The sequence below is a fragment of the Larus michahellis genome, chromosome 13 (assembly GCF_964199755.1).
Source record: "Larus michahellis chromosome 13, bLarMic1.1, whole genome shotgun sequence".
Lineage (NCBI taxonomy): Eukaryota > Metazoa > Chordata > Aves > Charadriiformes > Laridae > Larus > Larus michahellis.
Window position 1 is genome coordinate 7193886 of NC_133908.1, and position 22285 is coordinate 7216170.

The 22285-nt window shown below is 43.8% G+C and overlaps 1 protein-coding gene across 22 annotated transcripts in view; it reads right to left on the reverse strand.

Moving 5' to 3' along the window:
- FBRSL1 (fibrosin like 1) overlaps positions 1-22285 on the reverse strand; it is a 544864-nt gene that overhangs the window by 302091 nt on the left and 220488 nt on the right. For all 22 annotated transcript variants that reach the window (XM_074606379.1, XM_074606373.1, XM_074606392.1 and 19 more), the window contains exon 3: positions 1277-1378. In XM_074606379.1, the coding sequence (XP_074462480.1) occupies positions 1277-1378 (102 nt within the window). The remainder of the gene's footprint in view (positions 1-1276; positions 1379-22285) is intronic.

The following is a 22285-nucleotide window of genomic DNA, read 5'->3' on the forward strand; positions in this document are numbered from 1 at the left end:
GGGGATTTGTCCAAAGGGCCCCCCCCTTGCCGACTTCCCCCACCGCGGCGCGTGGGTTCACAATCCTGGAAGCAGATCACAGGACATGTTATTTTTCTCTTCCTCCCACTGCGTCGGCTGTTTACAGCGCCCCATTCGCACTCCAAACATGTAGAGAGAATTTTCCCCCGTCACATTTCCCTGTCAGAGCTGTCAAGCTGAATCCCGCTTTAATCTGCCAAAAGCACTTTTCTGCTGACATTTTTAATAAATACTTTCAGCTTTTAAACACATTTGTGGGAGCCATTTTTTCCCCTTTTTCTCCCTTCTCCTCCTGTAGAATGGGCTCTGAAAGCCTTAATAGCAAATACATTACACTTATCAAAGGCTTTCCCCCCTCCTTCCTTTTGCATCCTGAAGCGGAGGTAGTGTTTTCAATTTTAAAGCTAAATTAACTGTCCAATTGAATTTAGCTGGTGTGAGCCGTTTTCTGTGACAGGTTTTAGTTATGAAGCATATTTTACATTAATAGAACTCAACATGAAAACCACTCGCTCTGGGATTTCTGTGGCTTGCCATTGAAATGGCAAATTTAATATTTCAGACATGCTCGTGCCAGCGTTTGATTATTGTTCTTCATTTAAATCTCTCCTAACGGGAAAGGTCCTAATTAGTAAAAAATCATGTTTTAATGAAGGCGAAATGCTAATTGCTAACACAAAAAGCCTTCATATAAAATTATCCCAGCACTGCCATTGATTTCTCGGTGACTCAAAAGCTCATTTGTGTGTTTACACACTAAGGCACCGTTTGCTTTTGTTTTATCATAACATTTCACTCAATGTACCATCGAATTTCCAGAGAGAAAGACAGCTTTCCCCCCAAAACCTTTCGTATCTTGGAGGCAGGAAGCATAAAATTAGATGCACTGACTTTGCACCCAAACTACGTGATTATGTGCAGTAGCTAAACCCAAAGATACTGCAAAAAGCTTTTTAACACAACTTCTTTGAGAAAACAAAACAAAACATCAAGCCATTTCTCCCCGAGGAATAACAATTCCATTTTGTTTTCCCATCTCTGATCTTTCGCTTATCGTATTATTTGCACCATGATTATAGTGTTTGCAAGGCAGCTCAACCACTTATGCCATAACACTCAATCATGATATAAAAAAAAAAAGTTATTACACAGTGACCTCTGGATGCCAACATTTGTTCAGCAAGATTTATGAAAAGCCATGTCAGCAGTGGGAATTGCTGCAATGAAGCGATGCTTTCTCCTGAATGGTACTTACATCACTGAGACGGTCCCTTGAGCTGCTCCGCTGAGAGCTTGTGGCCTCCCTGATGCTGTCTTCCTCGCTATTTCTGCCACTTCTGCTTGTAGGGACCTTCATCTAGAGGGAGAAGAAGGAGGGGGAAAAAGGAGATTTTCAAGCACTGCTCTGCCACCTGTTCCCGAGGTTGCCAACAGCGGTTCAGTTTCACTCCTACGCCCACGGCACCCTAGAGAGGATGCTTTTGAATGCACGGGGCTTCTCTGAAGTTGTGCTTGACCACCTGTGTCCATATTCCCTTTTGCTAACGTGCGAGGGAAGGGGTGCTTTTAGCACTCCTGGAAGCAGGCAAGGTTGTGCCGAAGTCCTAGGGCCTGATGCGAGAAGGAAGCGGGCAGACAAACCCCCTTCACTCGTTGCTACCAGCAAACCCCGGCTGTGACGCTGGTGTGTCAGTAGTGCAGCTTGCTGCTGGGCCACCGCTGACCCAACAGCCAGGTCTCCGGTTGCTAGTCTGGAGATGTGCCTTCGGGCTACCGCCAGCGATGGCACTGAGAGGTCGGTACCAGCATGATGGCCAGGTGCCTAAATACCATGACAGATACTGGCCTCAAACAACTTGCTTGAGATAACGCACAAGATTTGAAGTAGAGTGTGATTAACTCTTACAGCCAGGGATGGTTCTCTAAGCATTAAATCATCCTTCCTTCACTGGAAGTTGTGCTTGTGTGTGTATATATCTGAGAGGCACCAATGTTTGAAATCACAGCAACTTTCCGCTTACATCTGCGAAGAGTGTTACAGAGGGAGGAGAAGGATAGCATAGATATGTCATTCACAGCTTCATTCCTGGGCTCATTTACTAACAAATTATTCTGCTAATTCCCTTGTGAAATATTGGGTGGAAAGAAGTGTTTAATTTATTAATAGGTTCTATTCATATCAGTTTGGTTCCATTTAAATTACACTATTTAAAATGTCGGCTTGTACAAATTGGTACTTTTAATGGCAATAAAATCCCCTTGTTTCTTTCTGTCCTATTTCACTGCAGTCTCAGTAGCTAGCAGGGTTTGCTCACGGTGCTCTGATAGAACCCCAGCGTGTCTGAACAGCCCTGTCGCTGCGGCACCAGGAACTGTGCTCGGTGGGCACGCAGCCACTGACACCTGGGACCCGGGAGCATACCGATCACTACACTCCCATGGACGTTTGATATGGCTGCAACTAAGTGTCACACAGTCTATCAATATTTCAATACCATATTCAAGACGCTATATGCAGAATGAACTCCAGTACTCATCCAGTCTGGAGCATACAGACCTGGACAGGCTTGTATGGAAGAATACAGAGGAAGCATCATGCTCATGTTCAAGCGACAGTATATTTCTGGTTAAAGTCCTTACTCTGCATGCCTTTCTGCTGCCTTACATCAATATACATTCTTCCTTAGGATTAGACTTTTAGACTCAGACACGTCAAAGTGTGAGAAATACAAATTTGCTCACGGCCACCTTGTCACACAACAACCATTCTCAGCATCAGTGTTCTGACTCCTCCATCGCAAACCACCTCCCCAATAAGTTGCCCACCTACCAAACTTTTATCAAGACCCATTTTTCACCTTTGCTCCTACGTCAAAATGTTCAAATAACACAGCAACAAGAGGCAATCCCTGCTGTGATCTCCTAGAAGCATTTCCAACCGACAGTGAGCCTGCATTCCCAACTACCAGCATCAGGTATAAAGGCAGGGAATAATCCACTTGAAATTCGTCATGTTCAATCCACATTGTCTGTTTCCTTAATAAAAAGGCCAACAGCACCAAGCACAGAAATCCAACTATACTACATCACTACTGTGACCATTATCCATCAAATCTTTAACCCCACATGTAATTACGGAGATTTGGTACGATTTTTTTTCTAAATACATAAAATGATTGTTAGTCACTTATTTTATTCTTTTTAGGTCTTTATTAACCAACTACAATTTCAGCTATCCCTTTATCTTGCTTTGATTGAATTGATGCCAAGACAGTACCCCATTAATTACAGCCTTTTCAAAACATCGGCACACCAGCTTCCTTCCATCATCTGGGTCTTACTCAAAATCCAACTCTACTGGTTCCCAGTCATCAGCCAGCTCTTCTGAAACTCTTGGATGTAAAGTGTCCGACCTGCCAATTTCAAAGCTTCCAGACACAGCAGGTGCTTTGTTTCTCCCTGAAACAGGAACCACTTAACTACTAAGGATAGAATTACAATTTCCCTAAATACACTCCAGAAATACCCATCAAGTTCTGTGGCTTTCTGATTTCTGATCCATAATCCTACTGCTCCCACCTAGGAACACATCAAAGCCTGTCAAAATTATTACACTTTTAACCCAAACAACTCCTAGGCAGCTGCAAATTAAGGGAAAAATAAATTACACCATTCCAAATCCTTTCACCTTCCCAAGTGCAAATGTTCACCAGAATTAATTCAAAAAGACTAAACTGCCAGCTGTTTAAAGTTAGCACAGGCTCACCCAACCTGTTACCAGACTCCAACCTTTTGCTGTTTTTCTTGAGTTACAGTCAGCTCCCCACACCACCTGTTTCTTTTCTCCGAATTTCATTAAAGGAAAACTACACCTACACCCACGGTAACAAATTGAGACAATTTGACCTGACAAGGTCTTGCACGGGCAAGCAAATTAGAAGCATCACTGCTGCCATTAACCTTTCCAAGTAAATATCAATTATTAAACTTGCTGCACTACCTCTGTCCCCAGTTTGCTGCTGTGAATTAAGAGGGTCATCAGCCTTTTTGACAGATCTTGTTCATTTACACCTGCTGCCTGCCAGCAGGGGAGCCCGCACACCCGCAGCCCAAGCGCTGAGCCAAGCTGCCTTAATTCATCAGTAATTACCCTAATGAGCCACATGCAGGACCCAACTAGGAGGACAAGTTGTTCTGCTAAATGGATGCATTGGTTTCACAGGCACTCTCTACAGATCTGGGTATTAGCAAACTGGTCAAAAGCTTCTTTCCCAAAGTTGCTTCTGGCTTGGCTGCTTGATTTCTAGTGATTTTCTCTGGGTGTTTTCACTTGAGATGAAGAAATTCCTCCTGACCATGTTGTTCCCTGATTGAGCTTTGCTATAAAAACTAGTATTCCTCTCCCTTTGAAAAGGTTATTGCTTTTTTAGAGTCCGCAAAGGCGCAGTGGGCCTGAGGCGAGGTGGGCCCCAGCCCCAGCCTGGGGTCCTCATGGCCGCCTCAGCACAACACAGGCCCCAACCAATAAGCAACTCCCCAAATTCACACACAAACCACACTACGTCTTCTTGTACAACACATTGTCAGAGACTTACACAGACACTAGAGCAACACCAGCCACCATTGTTAAATACCTCAGCGTAGAGGAGCCAAAACCCATCTAAACATAGGCTTGGGAAGGGGAGGGCTGACCGAGAGAAGCTGCCTTTCTGCTTGGATAAAGCTGCCCTACTGCTGTCACAGAAAAGCATTAAAATCGCTCACAAGCAGCATTTAGGAAGGACTCTGCTCTCCAGCTTGTTGACTTTGCTTGTCTGAAAGTACCCACACAGCCCGCTGCTATTTTCTGCTTTGACGGCAGCGCCGGCTCCTCTCCAGCCCTGCCAGACGGCGCTTTCCACTCAGCGTAACAGAGCCGAAACAGAAGCTCAGGAAACAGCAGGTAGAAGCATATGTGGGCCAAATCTGAGTATGTTTGATCGCATTGCCTTTAGGTCTGTTCAAAATATCGTAGGAGTCATCTGAGAAGCAAAAAGTCTCCAAACAACCCCAATGCCCAAAGCTCAGCAATAGAGTGTTTGGGAAAGGTGCTGCTCCGCCTGGGCTCCGCAGGTTTGGGGGTGGGAGGGAATCTTTGCTGAAACGGAGGTTGACTGCTGTGTCACTTCAGGATGGCTAAGCTGGAGCAAAAAGGGGACAACTGAAGTTATTTTGGTAATTTATCTCTTCCAAAGGCCAAATCCTGTCCTCATCCAAATTCTAAGTCAGCAAGATGTTTGTTTGCATCAGCATGAATTCACTGAAACAGTAAATAGGTGGCAAAGTTTTACTCAAGCAGAGCCTATTTCCTATTTCATCACTGAAATTAATAGAATTCTCCAAAAGCATTAATTAAACCCAAGGCTGCTTAAAACCAGACCAATGCAGGCTCCCGCAAGATAAATAACACACCTGACAACACCACACACCCCAGAGAAAAGCTGGCGGTAGGCGATCCCAATAGCTATGGTTCAGTTTCTACCAGAAACTATAAGTCTGTGTGTGAGAAGATGAAGGATGCCGTTTCCAGCTCTGTGGGAGCAGGCCAGCGCTGCAGACCGGGCTGGCTTGGCAAGGAACAGCTTGGGGCAAGGTACGGTGGGTTTGTAAGGCCACGATCAATTTGCATGCTGCAGGTGCTTGCCGACAGTACCAAGCCACGTTTGGAGCCAAGAATTATGAACCTTGCACGGTTGGACATCATGTAGCATGATTAAATATCATAACTCATTCCGGTAATAACTCCATCTCTCATTAAAGTCCAGCTCTGCCATCCTGGACTGCTGCTGCCTTTTCATCTCCCCCATCCAACCTTCCCCTCCCTATTTCTCCTTACGGGGCGGGGGTGGAGGAATATGTGAATGGGCAGAACAGGTCTTGCTTCCCTAAAAGGGCTTTTTCATTACCACTCTGCTGGCTCTCAGCCCCCGCTTTTTAATCATAATAGATCAGCCTGCTCTCCATTTACTTAAGCTTTTCCGATGTCAGAGGAAAGCACATTTTTATTTGGCACACCTATTTTCAAATCACGGGCACGCTGCCCCTGCTCATTATTAATAAATACACTTCGATTTATCACAAGCTCCGTTTGAGTGCCACGGGGAGCCTGGGGCAAAAGGAGACAAATTCTTTTCTTAAGTTGTTCTGAAAGGTGCTGGGCTTCCCGACCCTCACCCCCATTAACCCAGCACAGCTAGTGCGCTCCTACTGGGAGCTCCACGGCTTGTGCAGCGGCAAACTCGGACTGATCTTGTGCCATCTCAATATATTTGTTCATTATCTTGCGCACACACAGAAGCATTTGGAAATGTACTCGGGGCACAGGCCAAATTGAATCATCTGCCTTCATTTTCCACACGATCTGAAGCTACAGCTGCTACAACAGGCTGTGGGATTTTTATTTTCCTTCCTTAACAGTTTTTTTTTTTTCTTTCTCTTAAAGTCACAGCAGTCTGATTTTAAACCTCTTGCTGTTGCTTGGGTTTGTGTCTGCTTTCTACAAAACAGGTCTTGCAGACACACATGATGGGAAAAGAAATTCCCAACAACCTCCTTCTGTGCTGTTCTGAAGGCAAGACAGAAAGCAGCGCCCTCGGGGAGAGACGTAATTAAAATATTCATCTCAGAGATGCCTGTTCTGGTGGCTCAGATGGATCTATTAATCCACTAATCCTCTCACCTCCGCCAGTGGACAAGCACTGGCAGGAATGGCACCCACCTACTTTGTGCTACGCTTGGGAGCTGGGAATGGTCCCATGAAAACAAAGAAGCCCTTCCAGACCAGAAGGGGCAAAGGGCACTCAGCCAAGGTCCGTCCTTTCAGGAACACTTTAACTCCTCGAGAAAAAAAAAAGGTTAATTCCTTTTTAGAGCTCTGGAAAAATCAATTTTCATTGGCGTTGAGAGAAAGGACAGACCAAACGCAACCTTCCGATTTAGGATTTTACTGACTTCATGGCAAATCTATTTTGGCACAAGCTACTTGGAGATAAGCAGGTACAGCTGAGAGGCATCCAAGTCCCAGAGTTTAGGTCCAAGCTTTCAGATCACCAGCGATAGGGATGAATCCACCTTATCATGCTCATCTATCTAAACTGAACACCACTTTACATCTCATCAGTGTGTAATGGCTTCATCATCTGCTCTGCCAAAGGACCCTTTTTCGACTCTTTCTCTAGGGTCAATCTAAGGAAGAAAAATTTTCTGCAGATAACATTCACACTAACGAAGATTATGATTCTCCATGGCTACAAGAATTGTTAAGAACAACTGTTCCAAAGCCTTATCAAAACTAATTGTATGGCCCGTCCCCTTCCCAACAAACATGAAAATGATGCTTAAACAACATTTTGGGAAGACCTTTTTGCTAACATATGCTTGCATTTTATTATCAACTCCCAGATAAGCTCATGTTTCTCTTGGTAGACTATCAGCAGTAGCAGCTTTCTGCAGCAGGAGACAGTAAACTGCCTTAATAAATACAAATGGACAATTTAATTAAAATATATTGGAGACTTGGAAAAAGTACTATTTGTGGACGAAACAGTCTGTTAAGGGATCGCACTCAAGGCTAGTTCAGTGTATTTTAAGCAGGCAACAATAAGTGGCAGTGAAACATACTGCACAGAGCTCTACCCCAATGATTAAAGAGCACACTGGAATTATAAACGTCTGTTTTCCAGAAAGTGGGGAAAAAAAAAAGTCACCCAGTTGCCTCTGGTTTTAATGCTGAAACAAAACAAACCATTTGGCTTTAAAAATGTACTTCTTTAAGCCTGAAAAGACCCATGTATCAAAACAAGGTGGAATCGGCTAAACACATTACTTTTGACTTGTTTCCTTGAAAATCCAGCCTTAATGCATTCTAACAAAATTTATCTATCCCAAGCATACCTCATAATGAGATCAACTGGGAAAAATATCAGGCTTGTTTGTATATTTTATACTTGCTCTAACTTGGCAGTTTGGAGATTATGTATTCCCCAGGTCCCTCCTTAAATCGTTTCACACGCTGCAATTTGATTTTCTTTGCTTGCCCTTTTCCACAATTTTTTTGATACATTTTATTGAGTTCTGGCTCAGAGGGAAACGTTCCCTTTGAATTAAGGGTGCAATCATTTTTTTTCCTCTAAATAAGGACATATGGCGTAGAAAGCAATGTTATGGTCTAAGGATTTTATGATTGAAGCAGGACTCATTTTAAAAAATGACAGTAGCATCAGGTTAGATTAGAGCAGATTTTCTAATTGGGTGGTGCTGCTGTGGATGTTGTGATCGGCTATCTTAGCTATAGCTCATTTTAAATATGACATGTCCATTTTTACTTACTGTGATGAAGAGGAAAACAGCAGCAGCGTTAAGTTACAATACAGAAGGAAAATAGTCTTTTTTTTAAAAAAAAAAACACCAAACAACAAACCACATTCATTCAGAAAGTATGTTTTTCAGAAGCTTAGAGTTTATACATTTGACTGGTATGCAGACTTCTGTGTTCTAATCCTGGCTTATCTGCTTCCTCTGGATAAGTTATTTAAATAACCTGTATTGCAGTTTTGCAGTCTGTAACATGTTGGTTAATTTTTACCTCTCTCTGGGACGCAAAGAAATGGAACTAATGTTAGCAAAGGATTTCCGTGCTTAGAAGCTGTCAGAGTCGGCTGCTACAGGAAGGCAAGTACAACATCTTACTGTAATAAAAAGTAATATTAAAATATCAAAATACTTAAAAGCTATTGTTTCTCAGCTGCTTGAGCAACGTTAACTACTCATTAATAGCCTAACTTTTAATCTTAAATCTTGTAACTAGTCATGAGGGTCATCTTACATTTTCAAAAACAATGAAAACCAAGCTCATCTGGTGTGGTCCATTGCCTTTGCAGCTTTTGGATGAGTTGCTACACGCTGCTCCTATTCGACAGAGTAACATCCTACATTGAGCTCAGCTTTAGCTCTCCCAGAGACACTTCTCCAGGTCTGCTCCCACATCTCTGCGCTCCCGTACGTACCGCTAGCCATGCAACGCAAGTCTCGGGCTAGGACCAGAGATGCGTGCAGCCCGAGGCTTTCTGCAGTGCCCATGCAGACTCTACTAAACCCTGCCTGACTTGCTTTGCGTTTCTAAATACCTAACTAGAGAGAAACTATGTTTGACCTCACAATTTTTAAGCGGTGTGGCCAAAAGTGTGGGACAGTGCTGCTGGGGACTGGGGAAGCCTTTTTCACTAGTGCCCGGTGCAGAGAGGCCATGAGGAGCATCAGGGTTGGCATTTTTGCAGCTCAACCGATGCACTGGAACCGCCACAAACATCTTTCACAGCTTCTCAGCTGGCAGGTGGCCTCGGCTGCGGAGCAGAGCCGGCACCGCTTCCCTGTGCTCTCAGGATCGGGCGGCTCACTGCGATGCGAGAGCTAATGCTTATTTTGGAAAAGAGCTGGTACTTAAGCAGGCAAAACTGCTCGATTTTACAGCTGCCATCAGGCCTGCATAGCAAACTGCACTCTGCATGCCCCCAGCCGTACTTGGCAGATGGTAGTAGACAGCTGGGAAAATCTGGGTTTGACATACGTCAATGATAAACTGTGTCAGTGTAGACCTGCTTAGGTTACAGCAAGCGAGCGTGTGTGCAGGAGTGAGACTTTGACTGGTGAAGGGTAAATAGCATTCCTAACCAATTTAGCTAAAACCTGCCTTCCACAACAGGATGCGCGCAGGGGCACCTATGGGCCCTCGGGACCGCCTGGAGAGGCAGACAAGGCGATAAAGGGGTAACACGATTTTGAGATTCATGGGCTACAGCACAAAAACAGCACAACACGTATCAAAACAGTACCCACCACAAGTGATGACTTATCTCAGGTCCTGTTGTGGAAGGCAGACCATAAGCAATTGCCAGCGAAAAAAAGTCAGGACCCCCCGCACTCCCTCAGTGAAGAAAACCCTGAGAAATCAAATAAACTTATTGGGGCACCTCAATCTGTGTTTATAAATAAAGGCAGGCATGTGTAGACGTAAATTAAAAGAAAAAAAAAAGAAAAAAAAAGACACGCACTACTTGGTGACTGAAGAAAAGCAGCCTGTAAAGCTGGGAGATGACAATGAAACCATAGCTGGACAAGGGACAGACATAATCACCACCAACAAAAAGGCAGCACCTAATAATTACTTTACCAGCTGTAATGCTCAGCCAGAGTCGGATGCCCTAACTACACTTTAATTTAGCAACAGGGCTAAAGGAATAGCATCCAATAAATATGATGAGAGAGCTGAAAGCCTCTGAGCAAGTTACTAAATAAGATTTGTAGCTTCAAGTTACCCATTAAGGTGATTCGAATCTGTGATTCTCGGTTATAAAATGCCATCCAATATGCATCAAATGAGAAGTTGATTTCGCACATTTTTTCAGTGATGGGAAAGAAATGGAAACGCTAAAGATCAGCTTAGGACTCTTACAACAGATGCATCAAGTGTTACCAACCCCAGCGCAGCTGACCATATCGAAAGGACCACTGCGAGGGAAGTAACTCTGAGCAGGAAGGAGGTACGATTGACTAAGCATCCATTTAGCAAGGAAAGAGCTGTGTTCAGCTGGAGCAAACGGACCAAATTAGGCTGAGTTTACACAATGCTTTTAAACACCATGTAGGAGGCAATCAGAATTGACAGCTTCAACATTGCTGCCATCTACGCATACAGATACCATCTATTAAAGGCTAATATCAACAGCTGTGATGTTCAAAGCAAAAGTAGATTTAATATACACATTAAATTGTCCAAAGCTGCAGGAGATATTTCAAAATATATTAGGAAATTCAACCAAGAAAAATCTTTCTGTATACTACAGTATTGCTATTCCAGTAATATTTACCCACCAAAAGCAAGGGCTTTGAATCAAAGATAAATCGAAGACAAAAGGTGATGATAACCTTCAAAAGTGATTTTAGTAAGAGACAGTAAAAAAAGCAAGGTAAACACATTACTAATGATGTCAGATAGGCAAAAACATTCAAATGCAGTTCTGCTTTGTCCTCGGAGGAAAACAGACTCATTCCTCAGTCTTCTGATAACAAAAGGAATGTATTAGACAACATTTGCTATGAACAAAGTCCAGATCTGTTGCACAAGCCCTAGAATGGAGACCACGTGCATGCAGATGTTTTAATAGATCTTGGAATAGCCACTGAGAAAACTGGAAAAAAAGATACTGGAGAAACATTTCAAAGGAGCAACCAGGACTGGCTGGGCAGCTATAGGCACATCGCTGCCATACCAGGCTTGAACAGAAGAAGAAAAAACGCCAATACTGGATTCAATTGACTGAATTAAACTATTTCAAGTCAACCAGGTTTTTCTGGAAAATTAAATCTTCTTGAATAAGCCTGGTTTCATTTCTTTGATAAGTTTGGTTGAAAAGGGTACTGGATAAATGTGACACATTCAGGATTCCTGATGCACTCATACTGCAAGACATTCAGATAAAAATTAGCACTATATGAATATCAACAAAGCATATATTTACTGAGGAACACATTGGCTAAATTCTCAAAAAGTAGTGTCAATAAATAATCATCAGTGTTTGCTACAGAAGGTAAAAGGTTTTAAACAAGGCTTGCTTTTATTCAGTAGTGCCATCAATATTTGAGAAAAATATTTCAAGGCCACTGCAGATACAATGCATAGATGCCAACAACACCTGCTTAGAAATAAATAAAGAAGAGGAGGGGAAGGCAGTTTTTGGCAGCAGCTTGGATTTCTTGAAAAACACACCTGATTACAAATCACATATCCCAAAGCAGAGCTACACTATGGTTAGGAGGAACGAAGGTGGCCGCCTATAGCCACTATAGAAGAGAGACTACCCTGCCAAACAGAGCTGCTCACTCGGGAAAAGCTGGGAGCATCACAGTGGACAAGCACGTCCATATGATCTTCCAGCATAATGCTGAAACCAAAGGGAACTAATCCAACCCCACAGCAAGGAAAGCAAGGCCACCTTCTCCTGGATACAGCATGGATGAGAATTAATTAAAGTAACAGGCTGGCTTGGTCTACAGCCTTCCCCAGGAGACAGCAAGGCAAAGCTCTTCTGAACTGACAACCCATGGCAGCTACAGCCTAAGCTGTGGTACAAACTTGGAGAGTTGTCCTGAACTGATCCAAGTCCTTCTTATGTGGACCAGAGAGATCAATCAAACTGCCATCAAAAAAGCAAAAACTGCCAGCAGCTATCCCAGTGTGGCTGCAGATCTCTCCTTCCTTAGAGCTGGGAACAAAAGTTACCATCCTGATGCTGATGGATGGTGAAGGAGGATTTTGTCACGGCAGCCTGCAAACCCTGTGGGCTCTTGTCTGTAGCTCAAGGCAGGGACAAAAGCATCCACATTCTCGCTGAACAATTCACTCAAACCCCGCAAGCGTCCCATGTGAAAAACCCGTGCTTAGTACAGTAGGGTTTCAAATTCATTACTAGGACTCCGAGGCACCACAATAACACAATTAAAACACCAGCAGATGTGTGTCATATAATACATGTTAAAAAAAGAAAAGACATACTGTGTGCAGATACAACAACAATTTGCAGTTCAAATTAATTCAGGAATCAGTACCATCCCTATAAACCCAATATATAAAACATATGCTACTGTAGGCATGCATAAATTACTTGCAATTTTTTCCAGATAAAGCCACACATGCAATTAATGAACTAAAGTGAAAAAAGAAAAGAAACAAAGTAAATAAATAAATACAAAGGCTGCCCAGGGAATGATGAGTTTTACTGAAACTGCTGTCAAAGACGACAGCACTGAGCAGACAGAGCCACAGCCACAAGCTCGTCCCATACCCTCGCAGTATGGTCACACCCTGGCCTCTGATCATCTGGGAGCTCAAGTGTAGCAGAAATGGATGCCAACCAGAGACCCAACCAGTTTTTTTGGCCAGCACTGGCGTAAGGTTAAGCTACAGTGGCATAGTTTAAATCACAGGAGATAACAGACAGTTTTTCACACACACGGGATCAGGCCTAACATCGACTGTTTCCAGCCATTCTGCAACCAGCCCACAATCACGTCCCTGAACTGATCTTCATTACCTCCCCGCGTTATTTCTGACAACCCTGTAAAACCTCTAGGAGCAAGGCTCCGGCACAGCAGCAGCTGGGGGAAAAGCTGGCATTAAAGGCAAGAGAACCACCACTTCAAAGCAGAGGGAACTGGTGGATGGCTGGCATGAGCTGTGGTATGATGTGAATTTGGCAAAGCAGAGACAACCCCCACGCACACCCTGCACATATTTCTAGTCCAACTTCTACCTTGTTCTAGTCAGACCTACAACTTGCTTTTATCGCTAATTTAAACTCTACCAAGGCCCTACCTTGCCCTCTGTCTAGACCTCCTGGGACCTCTCCTTTCCCTGGCAGACATCTTTGTCCCTCCTCACCCACAGACAACGGAAAGCTAACCACAGCTGCTTCAGTAAGTCCCAAAAAGAACCAGAGACATTTTCTTCAGGCTCCCCGCACTAGCAGATGACCCAAGCTACTCTGGCAAGAATCAGAGCAAATGTGACATCTCTGCAGGTCTGGAAAGCGGGTCCCCTGGCTCTGCACTTGAAGCAGAGCCAATGTGAAACATCACTGCTGTCCGGTTGTGATGACCCGTTGTGATCGGTGAAGACATCGCTGTTGTTGAGGAAACTTTGAGCAAGGCCATGAGATCCTACACCCCCACAGCAAGCTTTTTCGTTTGAGAAAACAGTGTTAAATTACCAAGCAAGCACAGCCAGCTCCACAAAGCAACACAGAAGCAATTTCCTCTAAATGCCCAGGGGACGTCCTGTTTGCTGCTTGACATCCTGAGGAAAACAAAAATCTAAGAATAATTACAGCCAGAGCAACTAAGGTGAAGCCCTTTGGTAATTTTCAGCCCTGGATAACTAAAAAGGGGTGACAATTATTTTAGCTAATGATTACTGAACTTTGAGATCAACATTCGCAGCTGAGGAACAGGAAGCAGCTCTTCCAAAAGCAGCGCAGAGTCCAGAGCTCTGTGAAAGAGCTGGTTGACACTTGTTGTCATCAGGGGACACAGCACATTACCAAAAGATGGAAAGAAGCAAAGAAAGCATAGAAAGCTCGGTAAAGATGGACTGGGAGCCTGCCCTACGTAAGGTTCCTAGATAACATAAACTGCATCAATTTATAGCGGAGGAAGATGCTTCTTGTTGGCCTATACTGTACTCTCATGATGTGCGGCACAAGAGTGGCTTGGCACTAACTACGTTTTCCCTACAGCCATAGTTTTAAAAATTTCTAAGACACAAATGTACGGGCTGAAACAGCGTAGCTTAGAGTGAGAAACAGGATTTGGATTTCATACTGTCATGACAAAAAAAAAAAAGCTAACTCCAGTGTCCTTGTTCTGAGTGCTCTTCCTTACTAGTACGCCTCCAAAATCCAACCCCAAACTGTTTGGCTCAGATTATTCTTCTTGTGATGGTTACAGACAAAAAAAGAAAAAAGAAAAAACCACGTTTGCATGTCCTGCTGAGGAGTAATCCTCTCCCTGCAGCTGGAAGGCCACGTTCCTCCAGATGCGTACACTGCATCCTGATACAGCTGAAAGGACAAACTGCAGAAGTAACTGCGAGGCTGACACTCACACCAGCTACCGAAGGTCAGCCACTGGTCTGGATTGCTCCCAGTGAGGCGAGACATCCTCCCTCTCAGAAGGGAGCCTGGCTGTGCTGAGCCGGGGTCAGAGGAGGGGAAACCTGCCGCAGGCAGTCCCCCAAGAAATGCAAGCCATTGCGCCCGCGTCGCTTCACAGAGGGCACAAAGGCCTGTCAAGCATCAAAATAAACAAGTCCCCTAGTTTAACTAAAAGCCTGATTTGAAGCTAACTTAAACTGCTGTAAATGATGCATAGCAGGCTTGTTGAGCTTTAAGCCAAACCTTAGTTTTGTCCAGATTAAATAAATTATGAATCAGTCTAACTTGACCTGGAAGAAGCAGCTTTTAAAGCAAAATTAAGGTAACAGCTCAGTCAAGTTAGACTGCTACAGTCCTTCCCGTTAAGAATGGTCTTAGCTGCAGGAAGCACTTATCTTCCTTGTCACATTTGGTGCAGAAAGGTATTTTAAACAGTAACAAGCATCTGTTTTCTCTACTTGTTCAGTGGGAAAGTCTAGAGTTACACAAACAGCACCTTAGAGGATAACACAATAGCAGCAAGATGCATTTATTAATGATTCTACTAATATTTCCTGAGAGCATCTCCAAGTACTCTGCAAACACCCATCAAGTTTAAACAGCAAGGACATGCAGTGGGTAGTAGTATCGTCCCAGTTTCTCAGATGGAATGAAAAGATCCGATGAGTTTGGGAACATCAAGCAATGGACCTGGGATAAGGCTAGGACTACAACTGCAGAGAAAACTGGATGGCTTTTAGTACTGCAGCTTTTAATAGCAACCATCTTGCATCTTAACCACAAGATCATTCTCCCTGGATGATGCGTAAGCAAATATTTCTTAGAAAAAAAGTACAACGTTAACAGAGTAGAGCTTGCTGAGAAAGCAAAAAAAGGAATTGTTGCTTTTTTGGATAGTGCATGGAAACCCCACACCTCCACAGGAAACATTTCAGTAAGAAGAGGCACAGAGATAAAGCGTGAAAAAATGAAGCCACGAGATGGGAAGGCTTTGTGGAAGAGGGATAAGGGAGCACGCCTTTGCTCCTGGGAAGACACAAGGGGATTCAGGACTGCTCTTGACAGATGGGACAGTGAGGTTTTACTTTGGGCAGAAAGACCTGTGCCTCAGTGCTGCCCGAAGGCAGGAGGCTTCGATGTACCTCGGATACAGATTTGGGCAATACCCACGGGCTGTCACAAGCAGCAGTGGGGCCCAGAACCGCTGTAACCAGCGGAAACAAAACAGAAAGCTCAATCCAGAGACCAAAAGCCAGCAAAAGGACTTCTCTGAACTGTAGCTCTTTCTGTAAGAGCGAGTGTGGGAGAAGAAACAAGGCCTAAAATAACAAAATTCACCAAGGCGGAACTACAGGTAGAGCTAGACAGTCAAGTAATTATTCCGATCTTTAATGTTCCCCTGTTGCTGCCTGTGGATGAGCAGCAAGAGGACAGCAGAAGTAGCAAATGGGAATGGCAAAAGCCTCTAAAATTATGATGCAAAAATTGAACGAGTCTCCTAGAGATGTAAAACCGGTCTCACGTGGAGCTTTTGCGCTAATAGTTGTCTCAGTTGATATGCAAATTCCGTATAACAGTACATGTCTAGATACCATTGCACTATAAATATCCTTGCTCAAAACACTTTACCTTGCTGCTATTCACAACGTACCTGACAGTTTCCTATTTAAAACAATATTACTGCTACAGGAAACATTAACAGAGGGCTAAAGGAAACAATCTTATTCACTGAACTAACACTGTTGTCTCAGCAAAACAAAGCAATTAATATTTGAGTTCACAGGAAAATATACTAGCACAACAGATGCATGTGCATGTATTTTGGCCCTTTGGTAAAATGCACTGTTTTGAGGCCAGATGTTTCTGCTCATGCCAAAGAAGAATCCAGCTGCATCAAGCTGTGAATATTTCTTCTGATCTGTCAAAATCTGCTATGAACTAGAAGAGAAAAAAACAGAACTGAAGTTTGAAATAGAAGTCTGTTTTCCACTGGGGATTTTACCACCATCTGTATTTTAAAAGCTTTACTACAACTTGACAGAGCCTGAAAAAGTTTGCAACACAATAGGTAAAGCACATTGAAATACCATTCAAGTAAGGTTTCTGGTAGAGTTGAAACATATGGTATAAGACTAGTTTTGTGCACTTTTTTTCCCTTTAAAAATCAATTTATACTTATTAGTTGGATTTACAACATGTTTAAATTGTACAGCCTTTCTTGTAATGTGCTGCCATTACGAGCTGAACTCTCATTATTGAGACGACAGAGCAATATTGAATTACGGGGCAAACAAAGTCCTTTTTCAAAAACACCAGAGGTGATTCTTTTTCTCACGGTTTCTAAAACCATTTATTTTTCTTTCATTAATAGAATTACTATGGATTTGCACTGATGCAAGAGTAAAATGATATCCTTTTCCCAAAACCATAAAAAAAGGAGCCAAAATGGAAACAGAATAGCTAAGTGTGAAACATAAAAGCATCTCACAACAAGGTAAGTTCACAAACTATGCCGTGTTTGTCAACGCTCGGTATTGTCCTTCCTAAAAACCATCCACCAGCACGCTCCCACCTCACAGCCTACCTGGGGAAAAGCCCGTAACTCATCTCATGGAAACCTCTTTTGTTTTATCCCAAAAATTCAGCTCCTCCTGCCCACGGGGAGAATGCAGCGGCAGGAGCAGGATCTAACAGTGACCTGCTGCTATTCAGTGAATACGTGGCTGCACCATTATCTTCTGGTGAGTCCTAAAGCTGAGATTTTCTGAAGTGCCTCAGGTACCCCGACTCCTAAACGCGTTGAGATTCTAATCTATCATGCTCTACCCTCAAAATTTCAGCCTTTAAAAAAAAAAAATTAAAAAAAAATCTCCTGAAACAGACAAATATATATGGTACAGCACAAAGGAAGCAGAATACAGCTGGATATATCTGAACTGAACTCAGTTTAAATTCTGATCTTCTCCAGTTATCGCCTCCTCTCCACATTTGTACGCCAGCACTCAGGCAGCTGTGCTGCCTTCCAGGTGTGCGGCGCAGCTTTGCCACTGACAGGGTTATCTATTTTACAAAGAATTATGCTGGCAGTGAAAATCACAGTAGAATTGTTTTGAAAGAAGCAAGCCTCAGATGGACAATTTAGATTTCACAGAAGTTGAAAGAGGATTTGCAGGTTCAAATTATTAATCAACACCCTGCCAGGCAGGGGCTAAGAGCAATCTGCCGGTGCTGGGTTTTCTTGGACTTAAACTGTAAAATCTGGATTTTGGATTGACTTGGTGGGGAGAAGGGGTTTTGCGCCTACAGCCCTTTCCTTCTGAAGCATCGAAGCAAAACCGATCCCTGGCTTTTAGGGACAAATATGAACTTATGGGTGGTGAGGGAAGTTCTTCCTCCAGGAAACTGGGGATTTGGGGGCTTTCTGAGCCAGCGGACGTGGTGCAGGTGACAAGGTTACTTCTCTGTTGTTAAAAGCATGTCCCAGCTATGACTAGACATTATAAACTGCCCATGAGGCCACATAGGGCCTTTCTTTTGTTAGCAAGAAACATGGAGAAAAGAGACAAGAAAAAGGTGGGTGTCCTCAAAGTACCCAGCCTATTGCTGCAACAGCATCAGTTCTCCCACAGTGACAATTACCACGACCCCGGCTGCTCTGGCAAGGGAGTATTTAATTGTAATAAACACCTAGCATAATGGAACAATGGTAATCACAGAGAATCACGCAATGGGTGCCTCCGTCACTTCAGGCTAGCTTTAGCATCCTTTTGCTTGTCCTTTCGAGCCAATACACGCCTGCAAAATAAACATGGGAACTATTGATAAACAACTTCAAAAAGACTGCTAATTAATGTTTTTCTACAAACCAAAGTGTCAAACAGGTACGGGCACATTCCACAATTTGCTACATATTTCTATAAACGCCACCACAATCTCCTGGGGGATAGTGACTGGCACTACTGAGTGGACCACTTGGATCTGTGGTCAGGACAAGCAGTGGCATGGATTTGACATGCCTCTCAGGCATGGCTTGATGGTCTACTTCAGAAGAGCATCCCACCCGAGCAGATAATGGCTCTCACATGCCAGACACCAACCCATCTCCCATGTTTCTGTGCTCAGAGCGCAAGGGGCTGAGATAGGGGATCCCGCAGCCCAGCTGGGCCAGCACTAGGTGCAATGCGGGTCCCTGAGCAGCTGCTCGAGCTCTCACATCTGGAGCCCCAGAGCGTGCACAGCTCAGGGACTGAGCGCAGTGTGCTACGGGCAACATCCCCCAGCTGGGGAATAGGTGCAAGTGGCAGAAGGGTAGGGGGAAGATGCAAGCCCACGCGTGACAGATGATGCGCATATGCCCACATGCATGAAGGAGACAGGACCGCCTAACATACCAGCCAGAGAGCACCCGTTCCAGGTCTCCTCTCTCCTCTCCAGGGTACATCTTTATTACAAAGAAGCATTGCGAGATGAAGATTGGGAGCTTGAGGCCAAAATCAGAACAGAAAGAATGGGATACGCTCCCACAGACTTTTATTGAAAACGGGGATTTATTTTTACTTTATTTTTACCTTGGCTGCGTCTCAGTGAGGCTAGCTGCAGAAGTGTCGCACTGCTGCTCCTGTTGCGCTATATTATAATAATACTTGTTTCCTCTTGCCAGCTACTCATCAAGGATTACCCCAAGCACAGCCCTCTCTTCTTTCAGATCTAGTCAGAAGGCAAATTAGTCGCAGCCTGATGGGGGAGTGCTAAATTTTTCATTACGATCTTTCTCCGGAGGTTTAGTGTTTAATAATTTGTACTGTATAAAATTTCACATATGGGAAAACACGGCACCACACAGCCTCTCCAGATGCCTTTTTTTTTTCTTCCCTCTCACTGCTAATCATGTGAGCCCCCCAGCTAAAGGAGTAGGTTTAGGGCATAATTAAAGCTTTATACTTTAATAGTAATATGGGTAAAACTCCATTTTATTTTTGAGAAGAACATGCCACATTTGTAAATTCCCATTTCACTGAGGATCAGTTTTCAAACAGGCTTTGTACCTGGGCTGCTTTGTTCCTGATATACCATGGAAACATAAACAACGTAAGCAGCTCATGGTACCATGAAAGACGCACACCCCTGCTTAGCCACCGCGAAGGCTCTTTAATTCCTTACGATGAATCTAAGAGTGGTGGTGGTTGTGCAGGGCACATCTGTAGGAGAGCCTTGACATCATCTGCTCTGGTTTTCATCACATAATTTGGCAGAAGAGTCTCTCAGATTGGTCATACAAACTTCAAATCTCAAAGGTTTAGCTACAGCACTCAGCAGAGCTGAAGTGATTTAACTTCACTGCTGATCTCCTAAACCTCCCCCAGCCACTACCCTTCTTCCTTCCCCACACAGCCTGGAAACAGCAGGGCTGCTCTCACGCTTCGGAATGCGGAGCCTTCTCTGACCTTCCCACAACACTGCTTCGTCCCCACATTTTGATGAGAAGAACAACCTGGAACACAGGATTAACTAGAGCTGCGTGCAGAGGACCAGCACAAGCTTTACACAACGGTTAAGACCTCTGAAAGCCTCATTGTAAAGACGTAAGTGGGACCCAAGGAGGGGGTAGATCCTGCAGGTAGGTACTTCACAGCAAATGACCCATCATGTAATCTACTTACTGCTGTAACCTACCAAGCACCATACCATTTTGCATCCCCAGGGTCTTCTAGAATCCCTTTATCTTCTCAGCAACACACTGAGATCTCAGCGATGACACACTGCTGCAGGGCACGAGACAGGAAGGGTAAGTGAAATGGAAGAAGGGGTGCTGGCAGAAAGGCAGGAGACAGATTCCTTGCATGGCTGAGACAGGAATAGTTATGTGATGGTCAGTATTCTGGGGACTGATTTTAATTATTTGATGAACTCTGGAGTACAGCTCCCTTAAAGAAAGCAGCATCCCAGTGACTGTGTTCCCAGGATGTCAACGTACGATATCAAGTCCTTTCCCTCTTCTCCTAAACATCCTCCTAAGTAAATTCAGGAAACGCATACAGAGCGGGACAATGATCACCTTTCACAATATGGTTTTAATTCAATCCAAGTTTCTCCCATCTGCTCAAGAGACTTACAGAGTGCCTTAAAATGAACTGCTTTGGTGCTATCATGGATTTCTGATTTCCCATAGAGAAAGCAGGTGATAAAGAGCCCATCTGAACTAGTGTGGTAAAAATTTACAGTATTCTTTGACTAATCCCGTGCTTCACCAGAGAGATTCCAGTTTTGCCATTAAGTGTCTCTGTGCCCCTGTGTCGTGGTTGAAAGCCAGGTTTTACTCTACCAATCAGCAGCAATACTGGGTGGAGTAAAGTAAAACTGTTACCATGGTTAAGCATCTACTCGGCTCTCAGAGCCTGCAGTATGCTGGCAAATACATCAAATGACCTAGAACTCAGAAATAATGACCTTGAAAGTGAGAGCTCATTTCTGGTTTTATCCATCTTTAATATCACAGCTTAAACTAAATCAACCATGCATTTTAAGATCTATATTGTATCCTTCCAAATCTATTTGAAAATGCTGAAGTTTTGAAATGTTATTTGTTGAAGTGCAGAGCTTATCTCACAGGTCAAAATTCTACCTGCCTTCTAACTCACCACGTGCGTTACTTAAGTCAGTACAACAGCTACAGGACAGACAGTTCCCCAAACTCCATGAACCTTCTTAGTGGCCATGAAACTACAGAGATAAACTTGTGATATATGGTAGTCAAGTTTAAATATAAGAAAGGAATATATGTCTTTATTTATAGTGTTCTCTAAATGTCTTTATGTTGAGTTCCAGTTTCACTGGCATGTACAGGTCCTGCTGGGTGAAGACTCTCAGCTCTGTAATCCTTATGTTTTTCAACGATGTGGCTTTATGAAAGCTTGGTAAGTGACCAGCTGCAAGGGTGGCAACGTGACACTACCTACGCATGAAAGAAAGTGACCTTGAGGAGGTTAACTTATCTCAAAGTCTAGCAGTCATTTCCACGAAACCCCTGGGCAGGAATATACGCATATGGAGACATAAAAGGCAAAGCCTCCATGTCAAAGAGCAGACTGGACTCTTGCCACCAGGCCCCTTGACAGCGATCCCTAATTCTCCAGGACATCTGCTTATCCAGGAAACCACAAGACAGTCGCCCAGCAGACAGGACAGCACTGGGGTTAGCATACACGACAAGGAGTCAAGTTGTACTCCTAGCTCTGACCTCAGGCACATTTATATCTGCTATTGCCTCCCCCCCTCTTTTTTTTTTCTTAACTAGAAACCAGTCATACATAATGTCATTATGCTCAGTTCATGCGGCTGAGTTTATCTGTGACTGCCAAAAGCATAGTAATCTTCAGTACGAAGTATGATTACTCTGTCATCACGCATCTCTACTGATAGCGATGCTCACGTTATCCTTTGAACGGAAGAGGTCAAACCACTGATGTTAAACCCGTGAGGCCTGAGAGCTAAAGGACAAGCTGCAGTATCAGTTTTTGCCA